The 21,431-nt window shown below is 31.2% G+C and overlaps 3 protein-coding genes across 3 annotated transcripts; 1 reads left to right on the forward strand and 2 right to left on the reverse strand.

The window, feature by feature from the left end:
* Positions 1–3,981: 3,981 nt before the first annotated feature.
* LOC113002129 (transcription factor bHLH140) lies at positions 3,982–4,872 on the reverse strand. The gene has a single exon (XM_026129086.2). The coding sequence runs from the start codon at positions 4,807–4,809 to the stop codon at positions 4,279–4,281; it is 531 nt and encodes a 176-aa protein (XP_025984871.1). The 5' UTR covers positions 4,810–4,872; the 3' UTR covers positions 3,982–4,278.
* Positions 4,873–10,220: 5,348 nt separating this feature from the next.
* LOC100789587 (BAG family molecular chaperone regulator 4) lies at positions 10,221–14,180 on the forward strand. Its single transcript, XM_014778022.2, has 5 exons — positions 10,221–10,313; positions 10,409–10,579; positions 11,922–12,178; positions 12,265–12,411; positions 13,796–14,180. The coding sequence occupies exons 2-5, from the start codon at positions 10,417–10,419 to the stop codon at positions 13,991–13,993; spliced, it is 765 nt and encodes a 254-aa protein (XP_014633508.1). The 5' UTR covers positions 10,221–10,313; positions 10,409–10,416; the 3' UTR covers positions 13,994–14,180.
* Positions 14,181–16,259: 2,079 nt separating this feature from the next.
* AMT2.1 (ammonium transporter AMT2.1) lies at positions 16,260–20,683 on the reverse strand. Its single transcript, NM_001361527.1, has 4 exons — positions 19,775–20,683; positions 18,933–19,218; positions 18,240–18,343; positions 16,260–16,918 (listed from the first exon to the last, which is right to left on the reverse strand). Exons 1-4 carry the CDS (start codon positions 20,414–20,416, stop codon positions 16,490–16,492), a joined length of 1,461 nt encoding a protein of 486 aa, NP_001348456.1. The 5' UTR covers positions 20,417–20,683; the 3' UTR covers positions 16,260–16,489.
* Positions 20,684–21,431: the final 748 nt, after the last annotated feature.

Here is a 21,431-nt window from a genome sequence, read left to right on the forward strand (position 1 = left end):
TTCTTATTTTTTTTAAATCCACGATTTTACTTTCTTATTTTTTAATTTAGACATTTTGTGATTCACTTTTTAAAAAATATGTAATTTTTGTTCTATTTTTCAATTTTAGGCTAGACTATGTATCTTTTTAATTCTTTTTTTAATAAATTAAATTTGTTAGCAATTTAATAATTCTTAAAATTTTTTATGATAGTACATGGATTAATAATTGAAATTGGTTACCAGAATCAAAATTATGAATTTTTAAAAAAATGGGGGACAAAACATCTCAATTAAAAAATAGAAAATTAAAATTACAATTTTTTTAAATTTAGAGATGAAATGTCTCAATTAAAAAATAAAAAAACTAAAATTACAAATTTGAGAAAATAAGAAAACAAAAATTGCATTTTAACCATATATATACATATATGAAGTTAAGATAATCTAATTTATTTGGTTAAGTAGTGTATATGAATTATTATAAATATTCTCTTCATATGTATAAAAGGAGCATATTAAATTAAATGATAATATTTCTTATTGTGAGAAACAATAGATAATATAAAACAATTTTATAATAATATCTAATTATAAAAATCATATATATAAATTTATTAATTTTTATAATAATTAAAAAAATATTTTTTATTGCTGGACAGTTACACGGATAATTACATAACAATTAAACTCCAAGAATTACGTGTGTAATGTCGGTGAGAATTAAGTTATTCCGGAGGTAATTTTTTATAAAATTATTTCGTTCCATAAGTCTCTGTGCATATTAAATTTCAATAATTAAATATTTTGATAGTATTTTAAAAAAATGATCAGGGGTGAGCGTGGTGCGGGTTCGGATGAGCTTTTCCTTGATTTTTCACCCAAAAAATAAAAAAAATATATTTATCTAAATAATACATCCTAAAAATTATTTATACCAATAATACAAATTATTCTTCATAATGAGAAATCGTCCCCTTTAAATTAATTTCTCACCTGCAGTTTTTTTTTTTGTTTTATGTAATTTAGACATCAGTTTATGAGAAACCGATTTCTAAACTACATTTTTTTATTTTCTTTCACAGGTTTAAAAGAAATCAATTCAGGGAGAACCAATTTCTAAACATGATTTTTTTTTTGTATTTCTTTTATTTTTTTAAATTATTTTTTCTTTTTAATTATCTATATGCTAGTATAAAAAAAGAAACTCTCATAAGTTATTAAATGAAATTTTGTATAACTTTTACACTTTTTCTTAAAACTACATTGTTATTTTATTACCTTGGATAATTCAAATCACTTTTTTTTTATTTTCACTAAATAACTCTAATTATTTTTACTAAATCATTTTTTATATTTTACTGCATTCTAATTATTCATGTGTAAAAAATGTAATTATTCATTATATATGAAATTTAATTAATTCTCTTTTTGTTTGTTTTATCTTGATCTTTTTATTATTTTTAGGTTCACTTAATTTTAATATCATAGATATATTTAATTATAAAAGGTCAATAAAAATAGAAGCATAAGTTAAAACAATATCATTCATTAAGTTTCTTTAAGGTAAAAAGTACAAGATTTATAAATTAAAAATATTAATTTCATTGTTATATTCATTTTATATAAAATAATATGACTAAAGTTATAATATGCATACATATAAAAAAAATGGTTAGAATATGCTTGTTATACTAAAAAATTATTTTATGTAATTAATTAAATATAAAATAAAACACACACACAATCTTTTTATATAAATAAAAAATTATGATTATTTATTTTAAATATAAAGTAAGGATATAAAATAATAGGTAAACTATTAGGAACACTTACACACATTCTGAACATTTACACACATTTTGTTGAACACATCCCTTCATATATTTAATTTAAAAATATTTTACTAAAATGAAATAAAGTTGATTTAAAAAAATTATTTAAAAATAGCAATATTTAGTATTCAATTACTTTTACATTAAAAAAAAGATTGAACAATAGTTCATCCTAACATACATTTCAATTCCTTTGTATATTCATTTTATTTTATTATTAAAATATATATTTGAAATTAAAACAAAAATATATATAATTAACAAGTTAAATTGAACTAAAATATTTAAATTACAAAATATATATAAAATTACCAGCAATTGAACAAAATATTTAAATTTGAAACAATACAACAAAATGTTTAAATTACAAAAAATATGACATAAATTTAACGTTGTTGGCTTAAGTCTATATGATGGGGATAATTTTTCTTTGAATAGTCTGGGATGCAACTTACGGAACATCATTCGGTTGACCCGATTCTCAAATTTCCATTTTGGTGTGGATACGAGAGGAGACAAGACAATTCTTAGAATTTCTTTTCTTGTTTGGTCAAGGCGAATCATTGGCTCGTGATACGATGATCAACATGCTTTGTTGTGCATTCTCTAAATAATTCTCTGTATACGTTGGAGACACTTTCCAACTTATACACATGATGTATGTAGTTTATGTACTTATGTTCATGGTTAGCATGCTTACAAGCAACAACATGAGAATATGGCATGTGCAATTTCTAGAATTTGGCACATTCACACTGTCTTTCATTCAGCCTGATCGTGAAATCTCCAATGGACCGAACCTCTCTTGGGTTTATTGTGATGCAATCCTCCCAAGGAGGGGACCCATCACTAGAGTCATGGCTAGGGGACTCCAAGAAAATTGGATCAGAGATGTAGGAGAAGGCTTTAGGATTCTTATGAATCTTAGGGTAGATTTTGGGTTCATGGGCTAAGTATGAGCCTACTTATCTTTGTATATATTAGATTAAGATTTCATTATTTTTGGATTTTGTATTTAGGACTCCATAGTGTAGGGAGGGTACCCTAGTAATATAAGATTTATCAGTCCTTGTATTTTAGGACACCTAGACTAGTTTTTGTATTATGAGTAATTTTGTAATTTCATATGCATTAAGTACACTATTTGATGTGTGTGTGTTGGGAAATAAATTTAATTGAATTGGGAGAAGCTCAATCCAATTAAATTTTGGACCATCCTAAGGGGGAGCTGAACAATATTTACTTGCTACACCCCATTGTGACACACTTTGTGTATGTCCTTCATACTTTAAATGTCTCATGACACCTAAACACACTTAGTGAAGAACCTTGGACTTGATCTTGGATTAGTGGGCTGAACCATAACTAAAATTTACTAATCATAATTAGTGGAGTGATAAAAAATTTGAGTTTAAGCCTTTTGGTTTCACTTTGTAATTAATCAATACTAGGATTAACGACGTCTTAAAGAAAAAAAAAAGTCATTGGACAAGATTACTGCTGAGAAATCTGTCTTCGAAGAGAACATTAGTAAGTATCGAACTTCAAATTGAGTTTTTAAGATGGAAAAATCTGCCATATGCATAACTGATGAACCATATATGGAACATAGTTAACTAAGTAGAACTGCTATATATATGCACGTACATATATAAAGGTGGCCGGTATAAACATCTAAAATGCAATTGTATAAGTACTAAGTAGAACTGTTCGGGTGGAATTTGATGAGATTAAGAACTCCCCATTGCATCTAATTTCTCCTAGTAAGGCTCAAGTTATTCTTTAAATTAACATGTGTCATGTATGTGTGTGGCATGTAAGACATAGTAATAATCCAAGATTAGAGAAGAATATGACGACAAATAAAGTGGCCCTTTCGAACTTTTTGGCCTTCTACGAATTCTCTTATACATGTCATGTCTTTTTCAAAAGCTTAGCAGAACGCAAATAAGCATGACTGAGCAAGACCATATTGCGTAATTTCTGTTTGGATAATTTTATTTCATAAATAATTATAGTATAATAAAAATAAAAAATAAAATACATTAACTTTTTTATAAATTAAAATTAATTTATACACTTAACTTTTATAGAAACATTCTTATATAACTTCTTCAAAAACTATAGTGGATAAGTTAATTAATTTTAACATATAAGAAAAACTTAATTCATTTTAATTTTTTATTTTTTTTCCTGTAAATATTTATGGAAAAATTTACTTAAACATGACCTAAGAATAGCGAGTACTTGTGAAAATAGAGAAAGACACTAACATGCAAGAACTAAATCACATGCATGATCTACACATTAATACTGCTAAGTGACTCACATAAGATGTAGCAGTTTAACCATTACAAGTTCACAGCTAATACTATATTAACACTACATTACTAAATAAAGAACTGAACATCACATTCACATAAGTCATGTAAACAAGACAATACACTAAGCTGGCCAAAATATTTCATGGTGGCATGATGGCATCAAAGGTGTTAAAATCTTCTTCACCTTGAAAGTAGCACTGTGACAGTGGTAGCTGTGGTAAACTCTGCTGATGATGATGAGAATGCACCGAAACTGAAGAAGGGTTTTGCTGAAGGGAAATATTGGAGTGTTCATCAGGGAAATTATTATACTCTGCGGGGAGGAACAGTGGAGACTCATGATGATCAACATCTACAAAGTCTATCAATGCTTGGTGGAGCAAAATCTCTGTCTGGAGGAACTTGACGTAGTGAATGGCACACTCCAACATGGAAACAGTGTCCATCTTGCTCCCACCAGGGACCATGCTCTGAAGGATCTTGAACCTGTCACTGATTCTGTGCCTTCTTTCTCTGGCTGCCACGCTTTGTGGATCAGTGGAAAGCCTCACTCCTCCTCCTCCTCCTTTGTTACTTTTCCTCACACCTTTTTTCTCCCTATTGCTCTTGTTGGGGTGCTTGGAAGATGATGATGACCCTTCACAAGAGGTAGGGTTATTGATGCACTCCATGTAATGCTGCTAACTTTTGCAAAAAAGTACTGTTGTAAAAGAGGGTAGTGAAAGGTCTCTAACTGGCTTTGAACTAGGTAGGGGATGTAGTTCCTTTTATGTTGTAACACATGTTTATATAGCATGAAAGATGTGAGTGATGAGTGAGTGACATTGGAAATCAATGTTATATATATATATATATATATATATATATATATATATATATATATATATATATAAAGTTAAGATGAATTGGATTTTAGAAGTTAAACCTTAATTAAGACTTAATCAGCATTAAATGGGATATTTATAAATTATTCACTAATAAATTTTTTATATCAAAGTAAACTTATTTTCTCTTGAGATATGAATTCATTCTTTATTGATTGAACTAACATTTGGTGGATATCACTTATTTTGAATGAGGAATGGAAAAGGTGTCAGTCATGTGAATCAGTCCATAAAAAAAATATGTGAATCAGCCATCTTTGGCGCAGGATACGGCAGATTTAGGTAGGGACCCGGGGGCTAATTAAGGCCCAGTATCAGCTCATTTTCTTTTTGCTTTTCTCTTTGTGCTCTTTTGGTTGTGTTGGTTCTCTTCAGTCACTGCCTTGTATCATTTCTTTACACTGATTTGGGTGATAAACCTAATTAAAATGTACTTCTGTTATAATATTTAGGTTATGTTTGTGTTTTTGGTTGGGAGGCTTCCAGCAATCATTAAAAATAAAATCCAACTATTTGAGAGTTCTGTCTTAAAACTTAGTTCAAAGTAAAAGAAACTAAAGGGAGGATTTGCTTTTACAAACTCAATGTAAAATTCAGTTTGTAAAATAAAGTCCATTCAAATTTAAATTTATAAATTTTAATCTAAACATATGCCTAATATTTTTGTGGTCAAAATAACTTACAGTTACAAATTTTACTGAGGGATTTTTTATATTAATTCATTTTAAATATCATCTAAGTGAAACATGCATTGATTGAAAATATTATATAGTTTAATGATTATGTTAAAACTAAATATTTGAGTTAAATTAATCAATAATTCCGTGAATTATTTAAGAATTTTTAATTAGAGTCTCAAACTTAAACAAATATTGTAACTAAGTCATTGATCTTGTAATTCTTTTAATTGAGTTTCTACAAATTTTAAAATCGCTACAATTTATTTTATTTTGTAATTTTAAGCCTTCCTAAATTAATTCAAGAAATCTAATTATAATAAACTTACAAGATTTATTAAAATTTTTTAATTTAAATATCTAATTTAAAATTCTCAAATAATTTAAAGACTTACTAACAACTTAACCTAATATAACCTAATATGTATAAAGATTTTTCGAATTTTGTGTATGTCAAGTCTTATACTTTCATTAATTTGAGTATTAGACACACTTCTACCACCCTAGCTAATGTTTAACTGAATGGTTAAAGGGGTATCCTCATTTCTTCGACTATTAATTAGTGGGACAGATTAAATCTATTGTGACATTATAACCCGGCCCACCACAGAAAGAGGGCAACAACATTAACCAATTGACAACTGACAAGTGACAGAGATTAATTAGGCCATCTGTTTGTCTTTGATTACAGTGGTCAGTGATCATCAAAGAGAGAAAGCAAGGAATTGTTGGGGGGTCCTTCCTCTGAAATCGAAGCAAATGTTTTACAATAGCAAGGGTGTCTAAATCCAAGGACGAAATAAACCATTAGTTGCCTGGCTTTATTATGTACGGTTTGTGCTTTTCATCCAAAGGTTATACACTGTTCGTTAAAAAAGAGAATAACTATGCATGTTATTTGTTTTTTCTCTCCCTTCATTTCATTTGGATGTTTCTTTCAAAGGGAAAAAAAGAGCTCAAGGTCCAATCAAGCATTTAGCTCTTCTTTTCAAGAAAAAAAAAATTGTTAAACCAAAGTTTATTTGAACCACTACCTTGTATCAAAGTTTTGTTTAAAAAACAATAAAGAGGCTAAGCAAATATTACTTTACCTATTAAAAAGCTATGTTCAATATTGAATCTATACAGGAATTTACATATAAATAAGTAATCTTACATATTTAGGATCACCTCTAAATGGCTTTCACACTACAAAGGCTATACTTTTAAATTTTCTTTTGCGGGGTCTTTGTTGGGGCTATCCTACCCAAAAAGCAGTGTTTTTATGTTACAAATTAAATTTTTTTGAAACCCTTTTACAATCACAAAGGGACCCTCCATGCATGGTAGATTTGGACAAATTGACAACATCTAAAATTGCTTTTTATTTTTTTTTTCAAATTGATTGAAACCCTCTCTATCTGTTGGGTCACACGGGCAAACTTGAAGAATCTGTATAGTAGCTTGCTGTAAAGTGGTTTAGTAGTTCCATCCTTGTGGTGGTAGACATTACAATGCTGCAGGATCAGTATTTGTTCTGCTCCACAAAGGGTGATTGATGGCAGAAAAAATATCCCAGAAATACAAGCAAGATTTAAAAAGAAAAAAACTCAGCTACCTCTTTTTTTTTATTATTTTATAAAATTAACTCAAGTAGCTAGTCTCATCAAAAGTTAAAGTCTAATTTCTCTCGAGATAATGATCTGTTTAAGAGACTGATACTGATTCTTTTTAATAAATATTTTCTTATATATACAAACTTAAAGATTAAATTTCCAACCATATATTTAAAAGACAACAATTTACTAATCATATCACAAAATATTGGTTTGGAAAAAACAAGTTACAAGCTGAAAATAATGCTTATGACTTGCAGGAAATTGTGAACATGTTTTTAGTAAGGGACAGAGACACAAAGATAGAGCAGAAGCACATGTAGCTCCGGCATTTCAGTGGGGGTAGATAGAACTCTAGTTATGCTTACTTGTGCATATGATCAAAATCCCCAGCTTTACTTGTCCACTCGGATTTGTTGCTCATCTTGTCAAACACATATCAAGTTATCAATTTCTGCACCAAAATATATGTTATAAAATCTAATAGACATGTATAAAGGAGTAAATTAAGAAATCAATTACCCTACCAATACCATTTCTTGATTAAATGTTACTTCTTTCTTCTCTCTCTTTTTCTGACTAAGAGTACATTCGATTGAAGAAAAAGATAATAGAAAAGAAGAAAAATAAACAGTAAAAAGATGTAAAATCACACTTTTACCTTCTACTTTAATTTAAATTTTTTATCCGAATTCGTTTTTTTCATTTCTACCAAATGGACCGTAAGTGTTAAATAGGTTACAATTATATTCTCTCTTAGCTGTTTAGCTAGGGTCCCTCAATTATTTTTGTAGATTTTTTCTCTCTTAATTATCTTTAAGAAAACAGTATGATCCTCTAATTTTCTATGTAGTGATGATGTTTCCTATTTCCATTTTCCACACATGCAAATGCCTCGTGAGTGGGGGTTAGCTATTGACTGGACTTGATAACGAATCCAAATGAAAAAAAGGTGAAAATATAAATCAAGTAGGTGAGCTAGGTAGCCATTGGATTTGGGTCCCACGCATGGAGGGTGGTAATAAAACTGTGTGTGTGTGTGTGGTTGCCATTTGCTTTATATATGTTGGTGAAACATGGCTCTAACAAGGATCTGGGAAGGGGGGAAAGAGGCCCTGTTCGGGACAGACACAGATTGTCTTCAACTATTTATGGTGAGTGGGGGGAGGCTGCTTCATACTTATGACTAGTGACAGTCTTTTGAGTAACAGAAACGTTACCAAAAGGACCATGGAACGTTATGCACTTCTTCCTAATGGACTAGATGTGTGTCTTATAGAGAAAACTAGCACTGCACTCCCTTTATGGACAGTGACCCTTTTGACAAAGCTTGGGTGAAAAAACAAGAAAAAGAATTAGGTCAACCCTCTTATTGATTCATACCACATAAGTAGAGCCCATAAAAATAGAATAGTTATAATTTGAGAAAAGATAAATAAAGTTGAATGTTGGGTTATCTGATATAAGAGAAATAAAGTATAAATAATATCATTAAGTTGTTTGGTTTAGATGAATGAAAAAATAGAGTTACATAATTGTGTAAATTTATTATTCTACCTTTATTATACTTGTGCAGGCAAATTGTAAATAGTCGATTAAATTGATGAATTTACATAACTCAACAATCAATTATAGTTAAAGCAAATGAATTTAGCACCAGTTTCACACAACAACAATGGCATTGAAATAGGACGACACAAGCTTCAGACAACAACACATGACCACTAAATAAGAAATAACAATATTTATTTAGCCATAAGCGGCCCTTTATTCTAATACATCCTAACTAGCCTAAAATTAAACTAAATAAATTAGATAATAAATCTTCAAGCATCCTTAGTTTCAATAATTTTGTCTTCGTGCTATAAAAACAACTAATCCCAATGAATAAAACATGTCACAATTATAAAATATTTCTAGCAACTTAGTTATCTAAATAAGATAATTAAGATAAGATGAAGCCAAATAATTGAAGGACCGGAGCAAAGGTGTAATTTTGGTGACTATGGTTATGACTCTTGAGGGATTTTGTTAGGTTTTCAAGTAATTATCTTCATACTCGTTGTCATTGCTTGAAGGAGCACGGCAAAAAGCGATACCCCACACAAAAAAGTAAAGACTGTTTTATATTATTTATTCGTATATCTCTAATAAAACATTTTTTGAATAGTAATTATAAAATATAAAGTATTTTTTATTATTAAAATTTATTTTTAAAATTTTTATGTATCTAAATCTAATATAAATTTTATACAAATACAAATATATTTATAAAGATAGTATTTTGAAAATAAATATTTATATAAATCAAAACAATATAAGATATATATTAATACTTTTAACTATGTTTATATATCTTTTAAATATTTTTTTCACTGCATATCTTTCAAATATTTATATGCATATATACTAATGGGAGCATCAATGGTGAAAGAACCGATTGCTCTGTTACGACAATGTAAGCTTCATCTATAACTAATGTATATATTTATAAATACAATTTAAAATGGTTGAAAAATAATTAAAATATAAATTATAAACTTAACACAGCGGAAAATCAGTTATTACACTAATTGTTAATAAATTATAAAGTCAACAAATTAAATTTATATCACAACCTTTCACCAAATTACAACATTGTTAATACAATTTAATTGAATTCTAATAAATATATTTTTCTATTAATGAAATAATGAAATTCTATTATAAAAGTAAAAAAATATAATTACAACCTATGACTAAATCACAACCCTGTTAAAATATTTTAATTAAATTCTAATAAAATACTGCATATTTTCTATTCACAAAATAACTTAAGATTAAATCTTATCTATAAATTTAAATCTTATATTCATAAAAAATAACTTAAGATAATAGTACTACATTATTAAATGTATATATAAAAAATTATTAAATGTAGGTATAATATTTGAGTCACATTTATCGCCAAATAATTGGTGGGTGTTTCCGAGAAGAGGAAGACAATTGAAATTGAAATTGAAAGTGGATGACATTGCCAGTAGCAGCCACCGTTCTTTAAGAAAAAGTGATTTTTTTTTTTTTCATTACAATTACAAGGCTGAATTTGTGATTCCAATTTCCACATATTATTAGATCTCTCCATGGAGTGGGAGATGAGGCCCGGCGGCATGTTCGTTCAGAGACGCGAGGCAGCGGCGGATAACGGCGGCGGCGGCAACGGCAACATGACGACGACGGTGTTGATCACTGTCGTCCACGCTTCCTCCCACTACGACCTCCACCTCCCTACCAACTCCACTTTCTGTTAGTCTCTGCTCTCTATCATCTGATTTGGTGAATTGAAGATTGACTTATGCCATATGGTCAACCATATTTCACTTTTTTCTTCTTAATTTTATTTCCATGGATCAACATTTTCATTCTCACTCACTTTATGTATATGTTTAGATGGGAAGTGATTGATTGATGAGATTAGAAATAGAATTAACATAAAATAAAATTAAAAAATTGCCCTAAAATAAAGACGAACCATAATTTGGGAATATTTGTGTGCCAACAGAATTTTCTCTTATTTTTGTTTAATTTTTTCATGCTTTTAAATTGTGGTAGTGTTTGCAATTGCTGTTTTGTCGCGATTCTTGATACTGTGAAAAAATGCGGCTGACGCAGTCAGTTTTGTGATTACGATGCGGGCACGGTGAGTAAAAAAACCTTGATGTTTCGGTCGCAATTGCGTTTGCAGACCATATTTTAGGCCAAGGGTTTTTGTCGGGGGGTCCTTGACATTGTAGGACAATGTGGATGTGGAACTGCTAGTGAGTAAAAAAACCACTGTTGCATTTCTATTCATACTATGTTCATAACATATAGTTTTGCCCTATATCAAACATAGTATGTTTATTTTGTTGCGGTCCTTGACATCTCAGCCAAATTTGTGGCTGCAGACCCTTTTTAAAACTATGAATTATTTATTTGTTATCTTGGGTTCTTATAGACGAGAAATTGTTAGAGGGTTTGTGGTCATCATGGTCCCTGAGTAATCTGCATATGACATGTAATTGAGTGTTATGAATTGAAAATCTTAAATGCATGTTAGTATGTTACATAGAGATTGGTTGGGACCATGGACACATGATGGTCCGGGACTACCTAAATTTTTCCTTATACACACACTTGATATCCACAGCAACTAAACTGTATTTTCTGAGAAAATAAGAGGAATATGTTAATAAACTTGAGAGTTCAGGGACCTGAAGCAAATTGCATGATTTCTATCCATACTAAGTTCATAACATATAGTTTTGCCCTACATCATGGCATTGGTTGTTCCTTCATCTAGAATATGTTTGAGGAACTTGTCTTAGAAGTTACAGCAATTCCTAGTAGCTTATACTTTAGAAATTAGAAGATGTTTATGGATAAATAACTTAATGAAACATTTATAAAGTGAGCTTATTACATGGGAGCTTCCATCATAAACTTGAAGGTTACTGAAATAAGTTAGAAAATGTTTATGGGAAGTTTATAAGCCATTTTGATAAGCCAAATAAGCTCTGCATAATAATTTATGTTATAAGCTTTCAATAAGATTATGTTCTGTTGTTATTGGTATGTGTCTTTGTGTTAACTTGGTCTTAAATGGCAGGGGATGTTAAGAGTCTGCTTGTACATAGAACTGGTTTACAGCCTGAAGAGCAACAACTCTTCTTTGGAGGAAAAGAAAAGGACAATGAAGATAATTTGCATGAGGAAGGTGTGAGGGACAAGTCAAAGCTTTTGCTTTTGGAGGATGCTTCTAGTGAAGAGAGGAAACGCGAGGAAATTAGAAAACACAATGAAATGTTAAAGGCTTCTGAAGCTGTTGCTGAAGTCAGAGCAGAGGTGGATAAGCTCGCTGAGAGGGTGAGCCTGCTTCTCATATTATCTTTGGTTATTGAAACATAATAACTGGAGCTGAGAATGAGGATATGAGTGATTTTGATTTGCAGGTATCTGTCTTGGAAGTGGCTGTGGATGGAGGGACCAGGGTTTCTGACAAAGAGTTTTTGATGTCCACAGAGTTGCTTATGAGGCAATTGCTGAAACTGGATAGTATTGAGGCTGAAGGTGAAGTAAAGCTGCAGAGAAAAGCTGAGGTAGTGTTTATGGTGTTAGAATTTATAACTTAAATTCTAACTAATTGTGTATTAGTTATTGTGTTTATTTTGGTATTTACAAAATCCCACCTATTAGTAAGTCATGGACACTGACTTCTCTTAGCATTATTATATTATATTATATTATATTATATTATATTATATTATATTATATTATACACACAGGGATTGCTTGCTATGATTTTTCTGAAGTGGTATTTACCATGATATATTTCAGCATTTTTCTATAAATCAGTTGTCATTGATGCAATGAGGCTCAATATGTTGTGCCAGCAAGCCTTGTTTCCTAACCTAATAGTATCAATGTATATGAGATTTTTGTTTACTGGATGTGATCCTCTGGATTAGAGAGCTAGAAGTGGATGGTGATATTTGGAAGAGTAGTTACCTTAGAAAATAATGTGAGACTTGTATCAGCAAACATTTTAAATAAGATTTTCATAATATACATTAGATATTCCAGGAAAATTCAGCATTAATGAACCCCTATTGCATGAATTTCTTTAAAAATGTTCTCTTGTGCATTTTTTTAAGATGACTTCTGATATATTTTCTACCCCCTGTGAGTGAATTTTCTTAGCAAGCATTTTTCTAACATCAGTTCCACTAGAAAATTATGTTTGTTTGGTATAGTCTTAGTTCCTGACATGGTCATGGAAATTTATTAAGAAAATGCCAATGGTTATTGCTGGTCAAGTAATGAGACTTTTCTCATCAAGAACAGATGCATTTGAAGTAGCCTAGGGATGAAAATTATATGTGGTGATGTTAAAGGATTATTATAGGAATGAGTGTAGTTTTCTTGCATTTAGGTTATAAGTCTTATAACCCAAATTTTGATGTTGATAGAAATATTATATTGGCTTTAGTTTAACCTTCTCCCCCTTTCCTTTCAAGCTTATCTCTATAGGTCACGGTTATTGTCTATTACCATGAGAAAGTTTGAGTTCTATGCCTCGGCTATTTAAAATTATTATTTTTCATTTTTGAATTCTTGCTATGTCATCACAATTTACTGATTTTATCCTTGTTAAGTATGTGGATCATCTAATCATGTCTTCTTGTCTTACACTTCTCTGTTGTCATCATTGTTTTTCTGTAAACTAGATCCTGCTACATCATCAATATGACCATAAATCATGTCTAGTTAGCCATATTGATGTGCATTGGGAGTTGAAACTTGAAATTATGAAATATAATTTTTGCTTAATTTTGCATGGAGTGAAATAATTTTATTTTTTTTGCTTAATTTTGTGCATGGTGGTGAGTGATGAACATACCATTTTGATAATCATTCATAGTTGTATTATCTTTTCAAATTATCTTTGAAGGCCTGAACATCAGCTTTTTCACCCGTCAACAGGTGCGTCGAGTGCAGAACTTTGTAGATACACTAGATTCTCTGAAGGCAAAGAACTCCAATCCTTTTACCCCCATTGGTAAAGCTGTCTCTGTAGCAACCCAATGGGAGACCTTTGACTCTGGAATGGGAAGCTTGAATGCCCCTACCTCAATGTCATCTTCTAGAAATGTAAGTCAAGATTGGGAGCGGCTTGATTAGCTAAGAAATTTCTATGTAACATAAAACGACAAAGCATATAGAACACCATATTTTTAGACCTTGATTCCTCAATCAAGGTTGAATTTTTTGTAGTTTGCTGAAGACAAAATATCTGTAAACCATTTGACTGCCTTAGGGGGCATACTTTGAAGTTAGAATTTGGAATGAAGAAGAAAATGGAGGAGCATAATCTGGTTATTCCTTTACATAAATCCTTCCATGAAATTTGGAGAGTGTATCCATTGTCAGTTCTGATATGCACTGAAAAGATTGTTGATAGCAAGTACACTACAACCATTGTTTGATAAAAGTCAGAACTTAGTCCATTTCATTCACTCTTGAATTTAAGGCTGGATATATGGTAAAAGACTTAGAGTTTATTTTAATATTTTCTTGTCAAATTAATCCAAGAACAAGATACTCAAGATGAAGACACTGCAAACTTTTGCACTATATGATCCTACATACATTTATGATAGATGATGTAATTAAAAGGTAAGTAATCTCATAAGAAATATATCAGATATGATTGCTTTCTTGCTTCTACCATGATAATCATAAAGAAAAACTCTAACATCCAGGTCCAAAGAGACTGCTCCAATTAATGGAAGACTTTTCAAAATAAACATGACTAATAAATAAATAAAAGAGCTACTAATTATCAATAAGTGAAACGACAAATGGCCACATTCCAACTCAAAAGGTAAGTGAGGACGGGTGTTGTCTCACGAGCGAACAAATGAAATTGCATCCTCATTCAATTTCCGTATAAAACAAAACCACTTAACGTGATGGATTTTTCCAACTTCTTAATTTTCATCCTATCCTATGATTCTTCTAACCTACCAATTGTCACTTTTCCACATGGATTACTTAAATTTTTCATAGAAGGTTCCTCTATACGTATAAATTGTGAAAAAGACCAATTTTATCGTCAAAAAATAAAAACATTTTTTTTTATATTAAAACACCAATTTAGCATACTTTGGCCGCAAACATTGAAATCTCTCCATTCCACATTATAATTTATACTCGAAGTCGCTCCATTCCACATTATAATTTACACTCGAAGTCGCTCCATTCCAGAGTCAATAGCTTTGGACAGAAGTACATCTGTCGTACCATCAATTTGGAAAACTTGTGCTCAGTTTATGAGAAACTTATCTATTTTTCTGTCAAATAATCTAGATTTTTTCTTTTGAAGAATTTATATTTGACCTGCTCTGAAAGTATTTCGAACCAAACTTCGTTCAGAAATGCATAACTAAAAATAATGTACAAACTTTTACCCTTTAAGTGAGCCAAAATAATGCAGTAAAAACAACATGAGTCAAAATAAAATCTGTTTGAGAAGAACTAGGTGAATATTTTGGAGTTGAAATCATTCTTTTAAACATAAATCTCCTAAGAGTGTGTTTGGATAAGAAAACTTAAAATTATGAGAAATTTTAAATTCTAAGAATTTCAAATACTTCAATTGAAATTCTTTTATTTTTAAAATTATGTTTGAATAAAAAAAACTAAAATTGTGAGGATGAAAGAAAATGAATGCAAAGAAAAAAGAAGATATGATTAGTTTACTTCTAAAGAGAATAATACTATGCGATATGTGGAGTTCGCAGGGAACTAGGATAGGGTAATGTACACCACCACATCCGACCACAACTGTGCCGGCGAGCACCTCCGTCGCATGATGGACGGCGACGACTACTCCCTTGTTTGACGGGTGCAATTCTACATGTCCCCCTACGCCTGCACCCGACGCTCCGCGAGCTTGGGCGGTACTTCTCGAATAAGAGTATCATCGACATGAGGGAAGAATCGCGAGTTTGAGAACATGATTTTGAGAACTTTCAGATGGGAAAGAGGATGAAGGTGATAAAAAAAACACACAAACGTTTTGGAAAGTTCTTCTATCAAGAAAAGAATTTCAATTTCTCACCTTTTAGAAAAAAAATAAAATTTCACATTTTTGGTTATTTAAAATTCTGTTTTATAATTCCAAAAATTTAAATTTTTCACAAAAAACATACAAACAATGAATTTTAAATTAAAAAAATTTAAATTCTCTAATAAATTACTTTTCTCAATTGAAATTCTCTATCCAAACACATTTTAGTATAAATTACTCGTTAATAAAACTAATAAATATTTCGTACTTATAACATTTGGACAAATTTTTTAACAAATACGTATTAAGCATTTCATAAAAAGAAAATTTGATCTTCTTCTAAGTGAAAAAAACTAATCATAAGTTCCTTTAAAATTTGACAAATCTAAATTTTATACACATGCCAAGACATTCTGTGCCAGAAATATATGACCAGGTCTTCGAATGCAAGATGACCAGAGGAACATCAGATCTCAAAATTTGGAAATTTTCTTTCATGACAAAATCAAATATCTACTTATACCACTCACGGATTCATCACATTTGTTAATCATATAAATTTATACACATGCATGTGTGAGCAAGGCACAGCCTAATTTCTTGACTCATAAGTTTATAGTCACCCCTCTTGCACCATTAACATAAGGTGAGACAGTAGTGTTGCCACTTTGCAAGGAACCATGCCTAGTTGGGTCATATTTTTCTCCATCACCCCAAAGGGCATAAGCTTCCTCACCGTGGACGGCGTCGTCACCGATTTCCAGCTGCTCGTCCGGCATCCTCAAGGGTATGAACAATTTTATGACAAGGAGAATAATGGTGGTGGACACCAAGTTCCATCCAATAACAAACATGGCCGCCACCAATTGCTTGAAGAACTGCACACCACCACCTCCACCATAGAATGCACCCCTTGAATTTGTTACTGGCAATAGAAGTCTACAAAGGGCTGGTTCTGCTAATAGACCTGTGAGGAGACCACCCAAAAGGCCAGCCACAGCATGTGTGTGAAACACACCAAGGGTGTCATCTACCTGAACATAATATTTTTCACAAAATTATGGTAAGTACAAATTATACTAAGTAAAAAATCAAGAGTTTAATACATATACACATTTCAGTCTAACGGTCAACTAATAAAAAAATATGACTAATATGATTTTTAATTATTATAAAAATCAATAAATTTACTACACATCACAAAATTAAATAAAGTGATAATATAAAAATTTCTTTAAAGTCTAAGTATAGCTGATAAAAAAATTCTAAATGTACATATTTTTTGCTAAAAAAAGAATTTAAATATATATATATATATTAATAATTTTATATAATCAACTAATCATTAAGTCAGGTTAGACTTTTAATTATCATAAAAGTCGACAAGAAAATTATATACGATGATATCTTGTTATTATTTGATAGTATAATTTTTTTTACACCAATAAGTATTAATTCTTGTTACATTCCGTATGTGATCAGTTATGCACATTTCAAATTAATTTTCATCTAAAAATTCAAGTCGGTTAATGAAATACGATCAAATTTATATAACTAAAGGTGGATAAATAGACAAATGGAAGGTGACCGAACTAGCTAAATATGCATGATTGATCCACGAAATGTGTTTTTTGGAACGAAAAATAAGATTCAAAATGTTATTATTAATGTGTAGTTGAAGTTTGGTGGTATGATAGTGATCTTTGAGGAGTAATTAGGCAAGCGCAGATAATGCTTAGACGAAAATGTCATTACGCCATTATGGTAAACAGAAGGATTCAAGGAATCTATTAAGCAATGAAGAGAAAAATCGAAGAACAAGATAAAATGGGTAGTGTTTATCGTCATTTTATTAGGTCAATTACTTCTGCTCTTTAAATATTAATTTAATTAAAAAATATTTTTTTTTTAAAAATGATGAATTAAATTTTTTAAGAAAATTAGGTGACATCAGGCACTCCCATCTACTTTCCAAGAAAAAGAGGATGACTTTCATCTTGCATCATCTTTTTTTTTTTATATATATAAGAAATTAATAAATAACACGTAAGTGGGCAAAAAGAAATGAAAGTTGTTGGAATCAACGGATGACCTGGAGTTTTAGTCTTTTTTTCCCTAATATTAAATGAAAATTCACAAAAACGTGCACAGAAAAAGTGAAGCTACACCTAAATTCTATACTTACATTAAATGATAAACGTAGGATAGATTTAACAAATGATATGATAAAAATGAAAAAAAAAGAGATGAAAAAAAAAGATAAAATGAAAGTGAAATGAAAGAGAAAGATAAAATGAGTACTATAAGTTATTTTGGGTGGAAAAATTTGTGTGACTTGAGTAAAGAAACCCTGACCTTCTGTAGCAAAGTTGACTTTTTATGCAAAATCATCATAGTCACCCATGGAATGCTCCCAGATAATATTCCCATCACTATAGCAGCCCATGATTGCACAAGCCCTGCACGTTATAGTCACACCCCTTGCATTAATTAATTGTCAACAAAAACTGCATCCACACATGCTCGATCATCAATGAATAGATTTAGTCATTTTCATTATTTATAATACTTTTTTGGATAAAATTAAGAGTTTAGTTTATATACATAATTGTAATCAGGTGACTGATGCACATGTTAAAATTTGGCCTCTCTGTGGAAAGGAAGGATAGGATTTTTAGTTTTATGCCGAATTTTAATTTTTTAATTGTCTTACCTGGTGTAGCTTCTATTTTATTCCCTCGTAGTTTTTAGTAGTATTATTTTTCTGGGACTACACGCTATATCATGTGATCTTGCCAACGAATTTAAACTCTGGTATACTAATTCTAAAACATTTCACAATACTACTTAATCCAAGGAAAATTTATTCAATATATAACCCGGGTTGCAAAGTCAAAAACAAAATAAGTATTATTTAATCCAAAAAAAAAAATATTTTTCTTTTCAAATTAAGCATTAATGCTAAGAGTAACTTGTATTTTATCTCATTGCATAGTCATATAAAATGTGATCATTGATTAAGAACGACAATTCTCTCTCTATATATACCTGCCCCTGGGGTGATGCATACAAGTCCAGTCATCATGCCCTGCACAGCTCCAATCACCGAAGGTTTCCCAAAAAAAATGACATCCAAAGTTGTCCACACAAGGAGGCTAGTGGCTGCACAAATGTTTGTGTTCAACACCGCAATTGAAGATGCAATGTTTGCAGCATATGGTGCTCCACCGTTGAACCCTGACCACCCCATCCACAACAACCCAGCACCAGCAAGCATGAGAAGCACATTGTTTGGTGGGAACCTCTCCCTATCACTCTTCAACCTTGGTCCAACCTGCACAACATATTTAATGCACACACAATCAAAAACCAAATTGGCATTCAATAAATGAATAATCAGCATGTGGGTTTCCTTTGGTGCCCAAAATTAATGATCAAATATTAATAGGTTGATTTTTATACCAACATTAACATGTTTGGAAATTGTTACTTTAGGAAAATAACATTAATTTTATATAAAAAAAAACTATTATCAAAATTGATAAAAAGAAGAAAAAAAAGGTTATTTCTTCTAAAATGAAAATAACTGAATTTAGTATTTGTGCTGAAAACCAAAAACCAACAACCAAAGACAGTTTAAATATGGCCTTAACATCAAAGTTTTTGGCCTCTCCATAACCCCACATGGGATCCCAATTGCGGATACATGGACGACTTTGTTTTGCAATTTCTCACAATATGAAAGATTGTAACAAAACCACAGCCGCATCTTCTTTCCATAATTTATCACAATATTAAAAACTTTGGCTAGGGAGCTAGCCTTTAGACTTTTGAAGCAAATTTGACTAGAGTTTGTGTTTATGAAGAAAATGAAAGTAAAATATACGTACCCAGTAAGCAGCAGTGAAGCCAGCGATTCCAGAAGAAAGGTGTATGACATAGCCGCCAGAATAATCAATAACGCCCCATTGGTAGAGAAAGCCACCACCCCAAAGACTAAAAGCCCCGACTGTGTAGGAAAAGATCAACCAAAGAGGCACAAAAGCCATCCAAGCCTTGATGTTCATTCGGCCAAGGACAGAGCCAGCCAACAAAATAAGAGTAATAGCAGCAAAAGTGAATTGGAAATACACAAGCGAGGCCATAGGGTAAAAGGGTTCCTCAGGAGGTGATTCAACAGTGCCATTATCAAAGTGGTGGATGGTTTCAATGACTATGGCTCTTTTCGTGAGGAACTTCTGGCCTAGTGCTGGAGCACCCTTTCCCCAGAAGGGGAAAAGTTCTTCTCCAAAGGCCATTCGGTAACACACAAGCACCCAACATATTAGAACCGCCGCAAAGGCGTAGAGAGCCATGAAAGCTGAGTTCACTGCCCATTTTTTCTTCACTATGCTGGCGTAGAGGATCACGAGACCCGGCATGCTTTGAAGACCGACGAGGGTGGCTGCTGTTAGCTGCCATGCGTTGTCACCTTTGTTCAGCCATTCGGGTGCCGCCGGAAGGTGCTCTTGGTAGGCCAAGGGTGTAGCCATGGCTGAAGATCAATATGCTTCAATTCTTGATCAAGCTTTTTCACCCTTCAAAGAATTGTGATGCTGTATATGTATGTGCCACTGATGAACAACGTTGCGTTTATTAGAGGGAATTAGTCTCTCACAAGGTGACAAAACAAAAGTGTGAGGCGAACTAAGTTCAAATTTTTGATAGAGAAGTGTTTACATTTAATGTCTGATCGTGATTAGAATTGGATAAGAGGAAAAGAGGAAAAGAAATTACGTGTATGAGCTGATGAATTGTTTGTGGCAATTTTACTGTTTTTTTTTGGGGGGCGATGGTATGAGTATATATATAGCTTCATAGTAATTTGAAAACTCGGATACTCGGTTTGATTGAATCTTTGGAAGCTACGTGTAAACTGTCGTTGGTTTTTCGTAACTGGCTGCAGCAACTCACTAAAGTTATAAGGAAAAGTCAAAGTTTCGTAGGCCAACTTTGACTTTTAGTTGAAAATGATGGGTGTGGTTTTGGAATGCAAGAGGACCGGAGAATGTTAATTGCCACCACGTGGTGTGAATGGATGGGGAGTACTTTGATTGGTGGGTCTCAAGACACACTGGAGTAGATGAAAATTGGAAAATGAAACTTTAAAGAAATTAGTTTCTTATTGATGGTTGTTACAAAGCATTAATTAGAATTTAATTAAAATAGTACTTAATGTGTAAGAAAATTTTCACTGACAATTTAATTACAATAATCAATGTATAGTAATTTTATTGAAATAAACTTTTACTCATTCAAGTAAATGACTCACTTTATTTAAACTCATAATTTTTCTATCTTTCTTTTCTAGCTATACATTATCAATCATATTAATCAATTATTTTTTATCACACTTTTGGTGTATACTTTGTCCAAATATCTTTTTTGCTATGATATTACTTGATTAACCATTTATAATGAATGAGAGAAAAATTATGGAAGAGGGTAGAAAAAAATAAGGGTATGTTTACTTTTGTTTTTACAACTTCTTTCTCATGAAGCTGCTGT

The sequence above is a fragment of the Glycine max genome, chromosome 7 (assembly GCF_000004515.6).
Source record: "Glycine max cultivar Williams 82 chromosome 7, Glycine_max_v4.0, whole genome shotgun sequence".
Lineage (NCBI taxonomy): Eukaryota > Viridiplantae > Streptophyta > Magnoliopsida > Fabales > Fabaceae > Glycine > Glycine max.

Excerpts from the sequence above, each read along its gene's own strand:
- LOC113002129 (XM_026129086.2), bottom strand. The coding sequence starts at position 4,809 with ATGGAGTGCATCAATAACCCTACCTCTTGTGAAGGGTCATCATCATCT.
- LOC100789587 (XM_014778022.2), top strand. The coding sequence starts at position 10,417 with ATGGAGTGGGAGATGAGGCCCGGCGGCATGTTCGTTCAGAGACGCGAG. Across the intron at positions 10,580-11,921 it reads CCCTACCAACTCCACTTTCT|GGGATGTTAAGAGTCTGCTT; the intron begins GTTAGTCTCTGC and ends CTTAAATGGCAG. Across the intron at positions 12,412-13,795 it reads AGCTGCAGAGAAAAGCTGAG|GTGCGTCGAGTGCAGAACTT; the intron begins GTAGTGTTTATG and ends ACCCGTCAACAG.
- AMT2.1 (NM_001361527.1), bottom strand. The coding sequence starts at position 20,416 with ATGGCTACACCCTTGGCCTACCAAGAGCACCTTCCGGCGGCACCCGAA. Across the intron at positions 18,344-18,932 it reads ATGCATCACCCCAGGGGCAG|GGCTTGTGCAATCATGGGCT; the intron begins GTATATATAGAG and ends TATAACGTGCAG. Across the intron at positions 16,919-18,239 it reads AGTCAACTTTGCTACAGAAG|GTAGATGACACCCTTGGTGT; the intron begins GTCAGGGTTTCT and ends TATTATGTTCAG.